This window comes from Myotis daubentonii, chromosome 9, assembly GCF_963259705.1.
Source record: "Myotis daubentonii chromosome 9, mMyoDau2.1, whole genome shotgun sequence".
Classification (NCBI taxonomy): Eukaryota; Metazoa; Chordata; class Mammalia; order Chiroptera; family Vespertilionidae; genus Myotis; species Myotis daubentonii.
Genome location: NC_081848.1, coordinates 79,532,629 through 79,549,331, shown reverse-complemented (window position 1 = coordinate 79,549,331; position 16,703 = coordinate 79,532,629). Strand labels below are relative to the sequence as shown.

At 60.8% G+C, this 16,703-nt stretch overlaps 2 protein-coding genes across 6 annotated transcripts in view; one reads left to right on the top strand and one right to left on the bottom strand.

Moving 5' to 3' along the window:
* The first annotated feature begins 135 nt into the window (after window positions 1-135).
* On the top strand, window positions 136-9,774 carry TCIRG1 (T cell immune regulator 1, ATPase H+ transporting V0 subunit a3). Of its 3 annotated transcripts, none has more exons than XM_059709867.1 (20): window positions 136-241; window positions 2,299-2,418; window positions 2,758-2,836; window positions 3,895-4,115; window positions 4,204-4,289; window positions 4,589-4,715; window positions 4,799-4,881; window positions 5,093-5,186; window positions 5,319-5,531; window positions 6,189-6,333; window positions 6,857-6,996; window positions 7,083-7,240; window positions 7,332-7,422; window positions 7,864-7,982; window positions 8,062-8,275; window positions 8,585-8,707; window positions 8,848-8,940; window positions 9,020-9,137; window positions 9,338-9,515; window positions 9,596-9,774. In XM_059709867.1, the coding sequence occupies exons 2-20, from the start codon at window positions 2,302-2,304 to the stop codon at window positions 9,672-9,674; spliced, it is 2,478 nt and encodes an 825-aa protein (XP_059565850.1). In that variant the 5' UTR covers window positions 136-241; window positions 2,299-2,301; the 3' UTR covers window positions 9,675-9,774. The 3 variants fall into 3 exon arrangements, with proteins under 3 accessions (XP_059565850.1, XP_059565852.1, XP_059565851.1); XM_059709868.1 differs by lacking the exon at window positions 136-241 and adding an exon at window positions 264-478 and having other exon boundaries at window positions 2,298-2,418; XM_059709869.1 differs by lacking the exon at window positions 2,299-2,418 and having other exon boundaries at window positions 223-241.
* Window positions 9,775-11,559: 1,785 nt separating this feature from the next.
* CHKA (choline kinase alpha) overlaps window positions 11,560-16,703 on the bottom strand; it is a 45,134-nt gene continuing 39,990 nt past the window's right edge. For all 3 annotated transcript variants that reach the window (XM_059709870.1, XM_059709871.1, XM_059709872.1), the window contains 3 exons: window positions 15,078-15,184; window positions 13,786-13,867; window positions 11,560-12,719 (listed from right to left, as the gene is read on the bottom strand). In XM_059709870.1, the coding sequence (XP_059565853.1) occupies window positions 12,660-12,719; window positions 13,786-13,867; window positions 15,078-15,184 (249 nt within the window). In that variant the 3' untranslated portion in view covers window positions 11,560-12,659. The remainder of the gene's footprint in view (window positions 12,720-13,785; window positions 13,868-15,077; window positions 15,185-16,703) is intronic.

Sequence of the window (16,703 nt, the reverse complement as noted above, 5' to 3'; positions counted from 1 at the left end):
CAGGGCCTCCACGCCCCACGCCGACAATTGTTTTCCAGCCTCTGGCGAGAAACCGGAGCCCAGCGCGCCCCAGCCCGGGAGCCTGGGGTGGGGACTGGGGCGGGAATTCACTGGCCCCGCCCCTCTCGGTTCCGTCCCGCCCAGGAAAGTGAGTAGCGTTGGCGCCGAGGCCGGTATCGCAGAGCCGGGAACACAGAAGGAACCGAGCCAGAGCGGCGCTGGTGCGCCGAGCAGAGCCGGGGTGAGTGCCGGGGGTGCGTGCTCGCGCCGGGTGAGGCCTTGCTGGGGGCCACAGGGGCGACTAGGAGGAGGAGGAGGAAGAGGATGGGGTGTTAACAGCTGCTAAGGACTGAGCCCAACTCTGCCAGGCCTGGTGGCACTCAGAGCTTTTCTCGACTGCATCTTCCTCCGAGGGAGCGACCCATTTTACAGACGCGGAAACTGAGACCCACCCAAGTAGGAAGAAACAGAGCTAGAGGCAAGTGGGGTCATTCTGACTCCAGAGCCCAGCATTCTGGAATGGAGGAGGGGGCTGACCTTCTCCAGCCCAGCTCATCATCCTGTGCCAGGGGCTCAGAGGAGAGATCTGGCAGGTTTCTGAGGAGCTGGCCTCAGCCTCCAGCCCCCCGAGGGACCAGGAAGAGAGGAGGGCAGAGTGAGGAGTGCCCTGGACTCTGAAGGTCACAGGACAGAGGCATCTTCATTTGCTCCTTAAACAGGACTGGGGTGGCCCCTGGCTCTGGCAGGGGCCAAGGAAGAGGGGTAGGTTGTGGGCCAGGGAAGGGTCTAGCCAGGTTTCTACATACCCATGCCCACCGCAGCTGGTCCCACCCAGGGAAATGCCCAGGCCTGAGGCCCTCGTGAGTCAGGGCCACCAGGCTGTATTTGCCACAGCAGATGCTCAGGGCTGCCGCGTCCCATGGGTCCCCAGGCCTGGCTTCCTACAGGGCCCTCTTCCTTCAAAAGTGCTGTTCCGTTTAAATAAGAGAGAATGGGTGAAGGGATTACCTGGGGTGGGGGCTCATCTCCCCAGCCAGGTCCTGTCTCTGCTGGGGGGTGGCCAAGTCCTATTTACCCAAAGAGGAAGTGGAGGCTCCGAGAGGATAAGAAACTCCCTCAAGGCCACACAGCCAATCACAGCTTGGGCAGGGCTCCTCCGATGGTCCTGACCCCCAGGGAGTGGAATCCAGCCCCTTCTACACACCCCTCCCTGTCCAGGTCCCAGAGCTTCTGCGCCTTGCCTTCGGCTGCCCCCAGGCATTCTCTCCTCTCCCTGGCTGGACGGGTTGCATTCCGTATTTAGACTTAAGTAAACCAGGCCCTGAGGGAGGAAGTGCCCAGCTGGGCAGGCGAGGCACTTTGGTGCCAAACTTTCACCCTCAGCGGGGCCTTCACCGGCGTCTGTGCCCCTCTCCCCCAGTTTGAGAGCTAAGCAAACTGAGTCCCCAGGAGGGGAAGTGGCTGGCCCTGGGTCCCAGAGCAGTGCCATGGAGCCCTGGCTTGTGGGCGGGAGCATCCGCTGGCCCATTGGAGGCCACCATGGCCCTCCCCCTGCGGACGATTGAGCAAGGCCCCGCCAGACCCTTCCGGCTCGTTTTAAAGTTCGCACGGTTTCACTTTCAAGGGTTTCAACACCTGGAAGGCTGCTCCCGCCCGTACCCACAATGGCTGCTGCCAGGCAGCCCAGGCCTCGGCAAGGTCCCCCGTTCATGAGTGCCCCCCTCTGCCCTCTGCCCTCACTGAGCCCTGGGAACCTAGTGGCGATGCCCACCCCTCGACACACAGACGTCGCAGGTGGGAGGCGCCAGCTGCCTGTGGAGACAGGCCCGAACTCAGCCGGCTGTCGGCTGTCATAGATGCTCCCTGTCCCGGGGTAGAAAGACGAAGACTAGTGACCAGTGAGGTCTGTGGCCCTGGGTCCCAAGAGCAGTGGCCATGGGACCCCAAGGATGAGTAGGGTCCAGGGTGAGGGCAGGTCACAGATGAGGGACAGTGGGAGCAGAGGCCAGTGTCACCAGGAGCCATCAGGGGTGGAGGGAAGGGGTCTGGGATAAGGCAGAGCCAAGCTAGGAAAGGGCTTGAAGTTGGGCTGTGGGTCAGGATGTGGGGTCCCTACATCTGGGCCAGGCTGCTTCCCCTGTGACCGCAGCACCCACAGAGCCTTCCTGGGCCTCAGTTTCCCCACCTGTCAGGTGGGCATGGTGACAGGACCTTCCAGGATCATGTGAGCTGAGGTATGCAGAATGCCGACCTGTGGCTGCGCCTGACGGAGCCCCCACCCCCTGCCCGTCCCACAGGACCATGGGCTCCATGTTCCGGAGTGAGGAGGTGTCACTGGCCCAGCTCTTCCTGCCCACGGCTGCTGCCTACACCTGTGTGAGCCAGCTGGGCGAACTGGGCCTCGTGGAGTTCAGAGATGTGAGTGGGCTGGAGGGTGTGGGGAGGACCCAGCTGGTGGACCGCCTCCCCTCCGCATGGCACAGCCCTGCTGGCACCCCTCGGCCTCGGCTGTGGACGCCGTGCTCCCAGCTGAGGCACCCTGGCCTGGCCCGAGTTCAGACAGACCTGCTTGGCTCTCCCGTGCCCTCCTTGGCATGTGGGGTCCGGCCTGCCTCCAGCTGGGCACCTGGACGTTCACGGTGTGCATAGCACCTTCTGGGGGGAGGCTCCAGCTACAGCCTGAGGAGAGCCGGGCCTGGGGGTGGGGCCCGCCCTGCCCCCCCGCCCCAAAAACCTGACTCCACATCACAACCACAGCTTAACGCCTCGGTGAGTGCCTTCCAGAGACGCTTTGTGGTGGATGTTCGGCGCTGTGAGGAGCTGGAGAAGACCTTCAGTGAGTTGGCCCCAGGCCCACATCCCAGGCAGGCTTCCTGGAGGAGGAGCTTGGTATGAAAGGGAGAGTCGGGGTCACCCAGGTGAAAGACAGAGAAGAGGGAGGTCCAGGCTGGGCCCTGCAGAGCCAGGAGAGGGCAGCCGGCACTGTGGGAATGGTCCCCACAGATCTTGGGAGCGGACCCCCCATTCTTGGGAGCAGAGGGCGGAGGCCAGGGGAAACGTCCTTGAATTCTGTGTGAGAGCCCAGGAATTTGTCCTTTGGGGCCACCGTGGTTTCTAAGCGTGAGCAGAATTTTCTCTGCGGCAAATGGACTGGGGTGGGCAGAGGCCAGGATCTGGGCTCAGGTGCCCCAGGAACAACTCCTTCTTCGTCCTGGGCAAGAGGGACCTCGGCGCTGGTGCCTCTCCGGCACCCCCCCCCCACCCCCTCGGAGGAGCCTGTGGGGGGAGGCCGAGCACACTGTACTGGTGTGACAGCTTGGTGATAGCTTAGAAGTACCCAGGCCGGTTCTGTGCGGCCTCCATGCAAGCTCATGTCCCGGGCCTCGCAATGCCAGAGCCGGTCTTCCTAGAAGGCCACTGTGGGAGCCAGACCCTGGCTGGGCATAGTCTCATGAGCTCAGGGGGAGCAGAGCAGACCTGTGGCAATGGGGGTGTGTCCTGGGGTTTTCCTGGGGGTCTGGGACTCAATGAATCAGTTTGAGGGTGGCCAGTGGAGTTTGGGGCTGCAGGTGGGATCCCCTAGACTAGCCGTGGGCAAACTACGGCCCGCGGGCTGGATCCGGCCCGTTTGAAATGAATAAAACTAAAAAAAAAAAGACCGTACCCTTTTATGTAATGATGTTTACTTTGAATTTATATTAGTTCACACAAACACTCCATCCATGCTTTTGTTCCGGCCCTCCGGTCCAGTTTAAGAACCCATTGTGGCCCTCGAGTCAGAAAGTTTGCCCACCGCTGCCCTAGACATTCACCAGCCCTTGGCTAATAGAGGCCATTAGCCGGTGGGGCTCCTCTGTGGCCGGTCTCTCCTGACGCCCATCCCTCTGCACCCAGCCTTCCTGCAGGAGGAGGTGCGGCGGGCTGGGCTGGCCCTGCCCCCACCAGAGGGTGGGTTGCCGGCGCCCCCACCCCGCGACCTGCTGCGCATCCAGGAGGAGTCGGATCGCCTGGCACAGGAGCTCCGGGACGTGCGGGGCAACGAGCAGGCCCTGCGGGTCCAGCTGCACAAGCTGCAGCTCCACGCGGCCGTGCTGGGCCAGGGCCAGGGCCCCTCGGTCAGTTCCAGCTCGGGCAGGTGCACGGCGAGGGGAGGGGTGCCAGGCCCCATTTGGGCCCTGGCTCACTGTGCCTCTCCACTCCTAGTTGGCAGCCACCCACACGGATGGTTCCTCGGAAAGGACCCCCCTGCTCCAGCCCCCCAAGGGGCCCCACCAGGACCTGAGGGTCAAGTAAGTGAGGGGCAGCTTCACGCTCTTTCCTGCCACCGCGGAGGCCCTGAGAGATGGGGCTGGGCCAGGACTCCTTGTCCAGGTCTCTCCCTCACCCTCCTCCCTCAGGCCTGGGATTTTTCTTGCTCTGGGGATTTCTCCTGTTCTGCCCTTGCCTGATGGGATCTTGCCTTCTCCCTGGGGGCAAGGCCAGTGTGCCTGGTTGGCCCCCATGGGCAGGGCCTGGCCTCAGGGTGGCCTAGCCAGGGCGATGCAGGGGGAGGTAGGAGCCGCTCCACTCAGCCCTGCCTGGCCGGCAGCTTTGTGGCAGGCGCCGTGGAACCCCACAAGGCCGCCGCCCTGGAGCGCCTGCTCTGGAGGGCCTGCCGTGGCTTCCTCATCGCCAGCTTCAGGGAGACAGAGCAGCAGCTGGAGGACCCGGTGACGGTGAGCGAGGGGGGGGCACAGGGCTGGGGTCAGGTGTTTGGCAGAGCCAGGACTTCAGGGTAAACTGGGCCCCGCTCCGGCAGGGCGAGCCTGCCACGTGGATGACCTTCCTCATCTCCTACTGGGGCGAGCAGATCGGGCAGAAGATCCGGAAGATCACTGACTGGTGAGCCCTCCGGGGGGCTGCCCCCCCCCCCCATGCCCTTGTGCCATGGCCCTGCCTCCAGGGGGCACTGTAGAGTGAACACACCACAGGCTGCCGGTGCCCGGTCCATGCTCACAGGACAGACCCCTGCTGCCCCTGCACTGCCCTGTGAGCTCCCCCTGCCTCCAGCCCCTGCACAGCCTAGAATCATGTCACCCGTCCTCCCTGCCAGCTTCCACTGTCACGTCTTCCCGTTCGAGGAGCAGGAGGAGGCCCGCCGGGGAGCCCTGCAGCAGCTCCAGCAGCAGAGCCAGGAGCTGCGGGAGGTGGGAGCCCGTGGCCTGGTCCCACCCTGTGCCCCCTCCCTCTACCCCCGCCCCCGCCCCCCCCCCCCCCCGCTCCCTGCCGACCCCCCAGGGGCCTGCCCTGCTCCTCCTCACTGCCCCTTCTGGCCTCAGGTCCTGGGGGAGACAGAGCGCTTCCTGAACCAGGTGCTGGGCCGGGTGCAGCGGCTGCTGCCGCCCTGGCAGGTGCAGATCCGCAAGATGAAGGCTGTGTACCTGGCCCTCAACCAGTGCAGCGTGAGCGCCACCTACAAGTGCCTCATCGCCGAGGCCTGGTGTGCCACGCGCGACCTGCCCGCCGTGCAGCAGGCACTGCATGACAGCTCGGTGAGCCTGGCGGGGTCTCCCGCCTCCCCTGCTCCCGGCCGCCGCCTGTGTCTGCCTCACAGCACACTTCCCGTTCCCAGGCTGTGCCTTTGCCAGGGCTCCCCCTCCCCGAGGAGTCCACCTGGATGGCCCTGGCCCAACCCCCCTGATGTCCCAGAGCCCTTGGGCTGGGCCATGGTACCTTGTCGGCTGGGCTGGGGTGGGCATTAAATCAGAAACCAGGTTCAAATCCAGGCTCACAGGCCCTGTGACCTCTCGCAGACCGGAGGTGGCAATGACCCTGCCTCCAGGGGTCGCTGTGGAGTGAACACACCACAGGTTGCCCGTACCTAGTACCTAGTCAGTGCTCACAGGTGGCAATGGGGCTCCCTCTCCCAGGCCACCTAGATGAGCAACAGCGGGTTTCGGTTTTCCAAACGACTCTGGCCCAGCTGGTGTCTGGCTCTCTCCGTCCTGGATCGGGGCCGGTGGGGCTGGTCAGCCTCCTGCACAGAGAAGGGAGGGGCTGCCCCAGGATCCCCAGCACTCGCCCGGCCAGCACCCTCGGTGCTCCATGTCTCCATCAGGGCCTGGCGGAGGGGCGGGGGGGGTCAAGGGTCCCTGAAGGCCCAGTCTCATCTGTCCGTCTGTCTGCTTGCCTGCCTGCCGGGTGCCCAGAGCGAGGCGGGTGTGAGCGCCGTGGTTCACCGAATCCCCTGCCGGGACATGCCCCCCACACTCATCCGTACCACTCGCTTCACGGCCAGCTTCCAGGCCATCGTGGATGCCTACGGTGTGGGCCGCTACCAGGAGGTCAACCCCGGTGAGAGCCACGGCACCCCCCAGCTTTGGTGGAAGCTTGGGAGGGTGGCGTACACATTGGGCCTGTCCCACCCTCTGCAGGCGAGAGGGGCACACTCCCTGTGATGCCCCGTCACACGGGCACGGCGGCGTGTGGGGGTGTGTTTATCCCAGCATCCCCTGGTGAAGCTAACAAGGGTTGAGGGGTTGGGCATGGAGCCGAGGCGCTGCAGCAGGAGTGGCCTGGGTTTGGGGTCTGAGTCGCTTACCTCAGTAAGTGTCCTAGCTTCTCTGAGCCTCAGTTGTCTCACCTGTAAAATGGGAATCAGAGCGGCTTTGGGAAGGTGTGCAGTCGTCAGGGGTTGCACACCCGCAGGCCAGGGGCCACAGTGAGACTGAGGTGTGTCCTGTTGGGCCGCCCTGTGTTGCTAAAGAAGTTTGAGTCAGCTGCTGTCCCAGAGTCTGGGTCCAGGCCTCCGTGGCATCTTGTACAAGATGCACATTCGGCTGTGGGGTCCACTGAGCGCAGGGCTCCTCTCCCGCAGCGCCCTACACCATCATCACCTTCCCCTTCCTCTTCGCCGTCATGTTTGGGGACGTGGGCCACGGGCTGCTCATGTTCCTCTTCGCCCTGGCCATGGTGCTGGCTGAGGACCGGCCGGCCATCAAGACAGCAAAGAATGAGGCAAGTAAGGGCAGCGGGAGAGGGGGGAAGGGCTGGCGGGGGGAGGGGTCCGGGTCTTGTCTCACAGCCCCCCCCCGCCCCCCCAGATCTGGCAGACCTTCTTTGGTGGCCGCTACCTGCTCCTGCTCATGGGTCTGTTCTCTGTCTACACCGGCTTCATCTACAACGAGTGCTTCAGCCGCGCCACCGTCATCTTCCCCTCGGGCTGGAGCGTGGCCGCCATGGCCAACCAGTCCGGCTGGAGGTGAGGCCCGCCGTCGTCCCCACTGCCCCCGGGTCCCCGCCGCCCTGCCCCGTCCCCACTGCCTTGACCACCCTGCCTGCTGTTGCCACAGTGACAAGTTCCTGGCCAACCACCCCCTGCTCTCTCTGGACCCCAACATCACCGGCGTCTTCCTGGGACCCTACCCCTTCGGCATCGACCCCGTGAGTCCTGGCTGCAGGCCAGCAGGAGGGCAGCCCAGTTCTGGTGCCGGATGCTCGGGGCCCCACACAGACGAGGGGCCTCCTTGCCGGGCGCTTCCTGCAGCCACGAAGCAGAGAGGCTGTCAGAGTGATGGCAGCCCTGGGTCGCTGTGGCGGGCGCTGCTCTGAGCCCTGTGTGCAATGACCGCTTCATTTCGGTGACAACTCCACGAGGCGCCCCCTAGCGTCCTTCCCATTTTACAGAGGAGGCAGCTGAGGCCCAGGAGGGGACCCGAGGTCACCCGTTAGGAAGAGCTGGGGTTGGCCCAGGCTGTCTGGCCGTGTCTGTGCCTTAACCAGTGCGCCCTGCTGCCTCTTGGGGGGCAGATGACAGATTGTGCTGAGGCCCTCAAGGGGACAAACAGGCTGGTGAGATGACGCCTGTCCCTCCTGCCACCCCAGATCTGGAGCCTGGCTGTCAACCACCTGACCTTCCTCAACTCCTTCAAGATGAAGATGTCCGTCATCCTGGGGGTCACCCACATGGCCTTCGGGGTGGTCCTAGGAGTCTTCAACCACATGTGAGGCCGAGGCTCTGGTGGGGGACGTGGGGACTGCGGGGCCAGGGTGGTCAGTGACTCGGCCCTTGTCCCACCCCAGACACTTTGGCCAGTGGCACCGGCTGGTGCTGGAGACCCTGCCGGAGCTGGTCTTCCTGCTGGGCCTGTTTGGCTACCTGGTCTTCATGGTCATCTACAAGTGGCTGCGCGTCTCGGCTGCCGGCGCCGCCTCCGCCCCCAGCATCCTCATCCACTTCATCAACATGTTCCTCTTCTCTCGCAGCCCCACCAACCGGCCACTCTTCCCCGGGCAGGTGGGCTGGGGCGGCGAGTGGGCTCACACCCCTCAGCGGCCCCCGGTCACGGGGCCACTCAGGGTGGTCCAGTCCTCATCTGAGAATCAGGGATGCTGGCCCGAGCTGTGAGATGCGGAGGTTCAGGGACAGTGGGAGGCTCCCAGCGAGGTGGCACACAGTGGGTCCCGGGAGCCTGTCCCCTTCTCGCCGAGGATTCCTCACGCAGTGATGTCCTGCTCAGGGAGGGGACCCGGGGGAGGAGCAGACTGTAGGCTGCCTGGGTGTGTGGCTTGCAGGGGCAGCCTGACTCGGCCCCCTCCCCTGCAGGAGGTAGTGCAGTCTGCATTGGTGGTCCTGGCCCTGGCCACAGTGCCCGTCCTGCTGCTTGGCACACCCTTGTTCCTTCGCTGGAATCACCACCGGCGCTTGAGGCGTGCTGGCCAACTGCAGGTAGGGGGGTGCTGTAGGGAGGTGGGGCCGCTGCCAGCCCGAGACCCACCTTGCTCCTCTGAGTGGCTGTGTGCAGGCAGTAGGGGCAGCGTGGGCCTGTCTGGGTGGGTCCGCTGACGCTGCCTACACCCCGTCCCAAGGATGAGGTCAAGACTGGGCTTCTGGACTCGCCCGACGCTAGGGGCTCTGATGAGGAGAAGGCGGAGCACCCAGGGGACCAAGAGGAAGCCAAGGTGGGTGTGGTGCCTTCCTGAGTGGGGGGTAACCGCTGGCCTGGCCCGCCCCTTACTGTCCCCCCTCCCGCCCCCTCAGTTTGTGCTCTCTGAGGTGTTCATGCACCAGGCCATCCACACCATCGAGTTCTGCCTGGGCTGCATCTCCAACACGGCCTCCTACCTGCGCCTCTGGGCCCTGAGCCTGGCCCATGCCCGTGAGTGAGCAGTGTGCTGGGTGGCCCGGCCACGGTTAAGTCCTGGCTCCAGCTTGCACACACAGCTGCTGGCGGGGTGGCCTGGGCGGGTCACTTCTCTGGGCCTCAGGGTCCCCTCTGTAAAGTGGGCTTCAGGCTGCCGAGGACGCGGGGTGGGCACCCCTGGCCCCTGGTCTCCACTGCCCCCTCTTCACCCACAGAGCTGTCAGAGGTCCTGTGGGCCATGGTGATGCGCATAGGCCTGGGCATGGGACGAGAGATGGGTGTGGTGGCCCTGGTGCTGGTCCCCGTCTTTGCCGCCTTCGCTGTGCTGACCGTGGCCATCCTGCTAGTGATGGAGGGGCTCTCCGCCTTCCTGCACGCCCTGCGGCTGCACTGGTGAGCGGCCCACCCGACTGCTGGGAGGCTCGGGGGAAGGGCAAGGCCTTCCCTTCACCAGCTCTCCCTTCTCACTCCAGGGTGGAGTTCCAGAACAAGTTCTACTCGGGCACTGGCTATAAGCTGAACCCCTTCACCTTCTCCATGGAGGACCAATAGCGCCCACCTGTGGCCATGCCAGCGCCGCCGCCCCTCCCCCCCCCATCCCCCCCCAGCTTGCTGAGTGAAGCAGGAAAGGAATAAAGAGGAGGAAGTCTCAGGACTGTGTCTGGGTCCCGTCTGCAAAGCAGGGGCTGGGGAGGCTGGTGTGGCAGAGCCTGGGCCGCGCCAGAACAGCAGGACTCTGGGCTGTGGGCGTGGGCTGGTCCTGCCATGAGCCTCTTGGTTTCGTGGACCCCATGGCAGCCTCTACGCCTGTCTTCTTCTTTGCAGCTGAGGTGGTGGGAGGCACCGGCCCATGACCAAGGGCCTTGAGAAGTTGGGGAGAGGGCCCATGGGCCCATCTGTAATAAGCCCAAACTCGGGTGGACCAAGGAGGGATGCTCCCTGCACATTCTAGCTCAGAATGAGTGTCTTCCCAGGCTGGGCCAGGGGGAGTGAGCTTCCCATCCTCGAGGGTGTGCAAACTGGCTGTGAGAGAATGTTGGGTGTGGAGAGGGTGCCTGGCATGAATTGGCCAATGCTCCCATCCCTCGTGCTGGGACTGGACCAGGGCACTCCATACGGGGCGAGCAGGGGTGTCGTACACCAGAGGCCACCATCCTGCAGGGAAGGGCAGAGGCTGGCCAGGACAGCGCCAAGCGTAAGGGGGCATAGCCAGACTCTAGGCCCTGTCTCCCCATCCCGGGAGCTTCGGCCTTGCCTAGCTTCCTCGGCAGCCAGACCTGCTCCCTGGAGGCTGTCCTTTAGCTGGTGGGGCAGGGGCCCCTGTAGCTTCCTGGCCTGGATCCCACCACTGGGAGGCCAAGCCAATGCTTCTCAGAGGCCTCTCTCCAGCTGGACGGCCTGGAACAAAGGCCGCTTTGAGGCTAGACGCCCTGGGTGCAGCGAGCCCGGGGGCCTGGCCCCATCGCTGTGCCTCTTATCCGGCCAGCTGCCAGGAGCCTGTCCCTTGGGTCCAGGACTGTCCCTCAGGGGCTGTGTGGCAATCCCACGTGCCTGGCAGATGTGGCTGAGAAACGATGATGGCCATGTCTGGTGAGGAACAGAGGAAGCTGGTGTGGGGGACTCAGGCTGTGAGTGTAAGCCAGGCCCCAAGCCTTACACCTCCCTGGGGAGCAGAGCTGGGCAGACCTGCAGGGTGGGGGTGGCGAGAGGGACCCTGACATGCTCCGAGCTGGTGTGTGGTATTTTGTGAGGAGGCAGGTGTGGCCTAGGGAGACGCTCGCTGGCTGACATGGATGGCTGGGAGCCTGGCTGGAGGTCTGGTTGCCATGGACCAGCATATGCAAAGGACTGCACTGGGCACTCCTGGGGCAAGGAGGTCATCAGGAGACACAGGGACAGGCCTGATCCCTGCTCGGTCTCAAGCAGGAGACACCTGAGTGAAGACGTCACTTTCAGGAAAAGACGCGTGTGGTGAATAAGGGATGAGCCAGGGAGGATGCGAGTGAGGGTGGTCTCCAGGATGGCACTGCGTTCTTGGCGTGGTGACTGTTTTGAGCTGATGTGAAGCCCGTCATCTGACGACCTGGCCCCCGAGCATCGCATGGCATGGTGAGGAGGAAGGCTGGAGGGGAGTGGGGATGAGGCCGGCCAGGTGACCGCCTGGCCTGTGGGCCCAGGAAGGAGTTGGAACCTAGGTTTTAAGTGAGCTCTCATGCAGCTCAGTATCATTTATTGCTTGAACATCAAAACACATTTCCCTGGTTAAGTTTTAAATGTCTACAAGGTGAACAGTGGGAAGTCTCCCCCTGCCCTGGCCCAACCTCCCAGTGACTGCGCTGCTGTGTCCCCTCTGTGCCCGTGCAGCCTGCACGCCAGGAGCAGACGCCGGTGCACGTACTGGGCCGCCGCTGCATGACTCAAAGGTGACAGCTGAAGATGGGGTTTTATTTTTTTATTGTTTGTATAGTACAATCTCTGTGGTAGCAGAACTGTATGCACAGAAATAATTCAATAAGAGTTCAGGTTTAAAAAATGTATCCCAAAGGATATTTAACATATACAAATTTCACAGCTATAGTCTACCCACGCCCCACATGTCACACACAGGCTGCTGGTCCCACCGGAAGGACACTGGGGCGTCAGAGCAGTGAGGGTTGGCCACCGAGAGCCCCAGCCAGGGTTTCTGCTCCTGAGGGGCCCTGGGGCAGACAGCCCTGTCACAGAACGGTCAGCTCCAGGCTGCAGTCGTGGAGGAGAAAAGGCGGCAGGGAGGGGACAAAGCCCCTGGTCCCCGCGGGAGGCAGCTGGGAGGCAGGGCCCTGCACATCCCCACGCTGCCCTTGCCCGCCGTGGCCCTTCGAGGCAGAGTTAATAAAGCAACATTCAGTGAGGAGGGCGAGGCAGAGGCTACACCCACTTAGGGAGAGATCTGTCCATACAACTGAACACACGACAGGTACCAGGAGCTACATTCATCGCATGGAGACAGCAGCTGGCGCCCGCCGTGTGCATTCTGCTTCCTTGAGCTTCAGCCTTTTGGACCAGAGGGTGAAGGAACAGCTTCTGGAGACGACTGGCAGGCCATGGGCAGTGTCACGGTCTGCCTGTCCCTCGTCACCCTCAGGAGTGAGCAGTGTCTGCACACGTTACCTACAGAGAGCCGGGACAGTGCTCACCAGCAGGGTAAAGTCCTGTAAAGAGTCAACAGTGACCAGAAGCGCCCGTGGTGGCGTGCTGGCTGGCTGCATGTCTGCGCAGGCGGGGCCTCTCTGGACTAGAGGAATCTGAGCTATCACACTATTGCACTACTGAACTGTGTTTCTGCTGCCAGAGCTTGTCAGAGGCCTAGTGAAATCGTAAACAAGATATGAAATAAATGTTACTCAGTTTTAATACAGTCTTTTGTATCATACACATCTGTGTGCGGCAGCGAGCCATCCCAGCTTCTTGCCGCAGGAACAGCAGTTGGAGCAGAGGGCTCCATGGCTCGGCCGCCCCACGCAGTCCAGGGACGGAGGGTAAGAAGTCCTCCCGCGGTCACACCCCCAGCTTCCTCTTCTGGTGGAAATAGGCATCGAACCTCGCTTGGGCATACTCCTAGGAGACAGGAGGACAGCGCTCAACCCGGGCTCCTGCCTACCCAAATGCTGCTCGGATCCTGCCCAGGAGCCCACCCGTTCTAGAAACATCTTCTCACGCTGCTGGCAGTGTTCACCCCACACCTTCATCTTAAAGGTACCCAGTTTGGTTGCATGGCCCACCTGGCCCCGCCACCCAGACAGGACCTTTCCTGGTTCCCCAACTCATTCACCCCAAGTGTTCAAGAAGTCATTGATGGACAAAGGCTCCCCCTTTAAAGCAGAAAGTTCCCAGGTGCTCGTAAGCACAAAATAAAAAAGTCTACTTTGTCTGTGTCATTTGACCATGACTCATATTTGCTTTAAAAATCCAAACTTCCCCTTCAGCCTCAGCACCTATGCATCCCCTACCCTCTGCCCCTCAGCACCTGTGCATTCACTAACTTCTGTCTTGAAGCAGAAATTACCCTGATAGAGGATCAAGGAGGAAAATACCACCTGTCCCAAAGCAAGGTGCTCACTCCAGACTTCTGTGTGCCCCGCCCCAGGACACCCACCCACACTCATGGAGGGTAACTACAGTGTCTATGACCGAGACAGCTCTGAAGGTTGGAATAAAATGATAGCCTAGCTTGCCTATGAGTAGGATGTCTAACTCAGCACAGCTCCCACCTGAGGTGAGGCTGGAGGCCAGAAAATGGAGTGGTGACAGATGCATCCCATACTCCTACTCTGTCCCTGTGTCATGAGAGACCAAGGTTGGGGGCTAGACCTCTCAGGTCTGCAGCTCTACAACTCCCGTCAGAACCAGGGGCCCATACAGCACTTTTCTGATGCAGGGAAGGAGGGCCTGCTGCCCCAGGAGTGAGGCAGCCTCCACAGGCACGGAGCCTCCATCAGAGGGGCTTCAATGACAGCCTTTCTGCTACCTTCCCGGCTGAGCCTGCTGTCCGGGTGCCGGGTGCCCTGGTTCAGGCACTTACAGGGAACGGGTAACTCTGGGTGGGACTACTTCCACCGGCATTCACAATAATGTAGCCTTTTCTCCCCGGGAGCAGAAGAGCAAAAGCACCTCCCAAACATACCATGTAGCCGAATTCGATGGATGAAATCTTGGCCTGCACGATGGACCACAGTGCCCAGAAGAAATGGGAGGCAAGGGCAAACCTGTCATTACAGAAGCAGGAAACACACGTGAGTAAATATGTGGCACCCGTCAGAGGGCCAGGGAGGTCTTTCTGCTAGATGGGCACTCTAGCTCATGTCCATTCATCTGGACGCGAACCTTCTGGGCAAACTCAGTGGGGTTATCCTCCATGGCCAGAGGGAGCACCGCAGCCTGACAGGTGTGAACACGCCAACTGCCTGTCCCTGGCACATGTTAACTGCATTCACAGGGCTCCCCTGGAGGCCTTGGTGGCCATGCCGGTGAAGCCTGGGTGACATTTAAGACACTGTGCTGCCGTGTGTGAGGACACAGCATCAGCACCTGCACCACATCACCAGCAAGAGGAGAAACTGCGGGCCTTTGAGAGCTCACGGCCTGTCCCAGGAGGCAGGACGATGCCCTCACCCCCTCCTCCCTCACGGAAGCAAAACCAAGCACAGGAGAGTCTGAGGCAGTGCCCCTCCAGGCTGCGCCATGCCTGTTACAGGAGTCCAAATTCTCACATTCATACCTCTGGGCCTTGTGCAAGTGAACAAAAGTGCTAGTCCCAGGACCAGTGCTCTGGCTCCCTCACTAAACCCAGCCCTGTCCTCCCGGCAGTCCCCACTCGCCGCCCCTGGTACCACCCCTTCTGTGTGGGTCTCTCCACTCTCTTCTATTTCCACCTGGTCAAGAACCAGCAAGGGCAGCCTATGCTGCAGGTGGCACCCAGGGGGTGGCGTGCTCGGTGAAGGGTGTGGACATGCCTGAACCACGAAGAGGTGCCCCGTGAAGTGGGGCAGACAGTACAAAGTGGGCAAAGTTACTTTGAAAGTTTCTGAGCTTTGCTTTAAGAGCTGATGAAAAACAGTTAAAAGCAAGACTCAGAACTAATACACGCAGATTTAATCATTTCCTAGGAGATGTATTATTAGATGGAACCCTCCAGTCCATGAGCCTCAGAGGCGAGAGTGCACGGCCTGACTGGCAGCAGCTTAGCCCGGCTGAGTCTTACGCACGTCCTGCCCTCCTGGGGGCAGACCCTGTTCCCCTCACCTGCTGACACCTGAACTCAGCCGAGAGAAGTACCAATGTTCTGTTTTTGACAAAGTACAAGTCCTAGGGATGTGCGTCAAAGGCTCTTAAAGTACTCCATGGCCAGGAGGCATCCCAACCACATTCTACACAGAGGCAAGCTATCTTCACAAATCAGCAAAGGAAAAAGTTTACCTATTGACTTCAACCAGCATTTCTTCTTCTATAATGAACTTTTCTTCATTACTGAGGTTTTCAATTTCATTTGGGAATGCAGCCAAGTAACTGGAAATAAAATGGAGCTAAAAAAAAAAAAAAAAAAAAAAAGTAAGGACCAGTGAGGCTAAAAATAGACGCTTGTCCAAGGCTTGGGTGAAGCACACACATCTAGGTCGCGTCAGAGAAGCCTGCGGAAGCCTGGCATGCCCACCACACTGCCTGCTGCCCAGGGGACTGGAGGCGCCTGTCTGGCAGCAGTCACGGGTACAGTCGGACTCTAATGGCTCCGTGTTGTACTGCCAGCGAGACAGGCACAGGAACCGAAGGCTACTTCTGGAGACAGTAATTTAGCTAGAATCGTTTTATTCTAATCCACACTCGTGCTTCCCACTGCCTGATCGTAGAGCAGGTGGGCCTATCCCCAAGCACAGCCACAAGCACGCCAGGCTCGAGGCCTAGGTCCCCAAGGCTCCCTCAGAGCGGGGGCTGGACCAGACATGTGAGGCCCCTCTAGGGGGCCGTGGTTGTTCACCCACTTACGCTCACACAGGGTGCCATCTAAGTTTACCTAAGGTTGTCCCAGGTTGCACATTTATTCCACCTGTCAGAGTTTAGGAGCTCCGTGGTCCTTTTTCTTTTCTTTTTTTTTTTTTTTTAAAGGAGAAACTGTCTTTTTTTTTTTTTTAAATATATTGTATTGATTTTTTACAGAGAGGAAGGGAGAGAGAGAGAGAGAGAGAGAGAGAGAGAGAGAGAGAGAGAGAGAGATAGAAACATTGATCAGCTGCCTCCTGCACACCCCCTACTGGGGATGTGCCCGCAACCAAGGTACATGCCCTTGACAGGAATCGAACCTGGGACCTTTCAGTCCGCAGGCCGACGCTCTATCCACTGAGCCAAACCGGTTACGGCCCTTTTTCTTTTTCTTTTTTTTAAATCCTCACCTGAGGATATTTTTCCATTGCTTTTAGAGAGAGTGGAAAGGAGGAGGAGGGTGAGAGGGAAAGGAGAGAGGGAGAGAGAGAGAGCGAGAGAGCGAGCGAGAGCGATGGATGGATGAGACACATTAATGGGTTGCCTCTCACCAAACCTGCAACCCAGGTACATGCCCTTGGAGGCCATAGAATTGAACCCATGACCCTTCAGTGCCTGGGCAACACTCTAACCACTGATAACACCCGCCAGGCCAGGAGCTCCCTGGTTCTTGACTATTCATACTCTATCAAAAAGCAACAGAACACAGCAAAGCAGCAACACTTTCTTTTGTGCACAAGAAACTGGCCGGTCGGTCATCCTTCCCTCATTCACTGGTTACCTAGTTGGAGTGCCCACACTTCCTCCTCCACCTCCTTTCCCTGTCTGGCCTCTTCCGCCTTCCTTCCCTAAATCAGCTTTCATATTCCACCACCAAAAAGGATCACTCAAGGTTCAGCGCTGTCCCAGGCAGGGGCTCACAGAGGGGCCTGACACTCTCAAGGAAACCTGGCACAGAAAAGATGAGGTGCCAGGCCCTGGCCACTGTGGCTCAGTTGGTTGGGTGTCCCCCATGCACTGAAAGGCTGCTGGTTGATTTCTGGTCAGGGCACATGCCCAGGTTGTGGT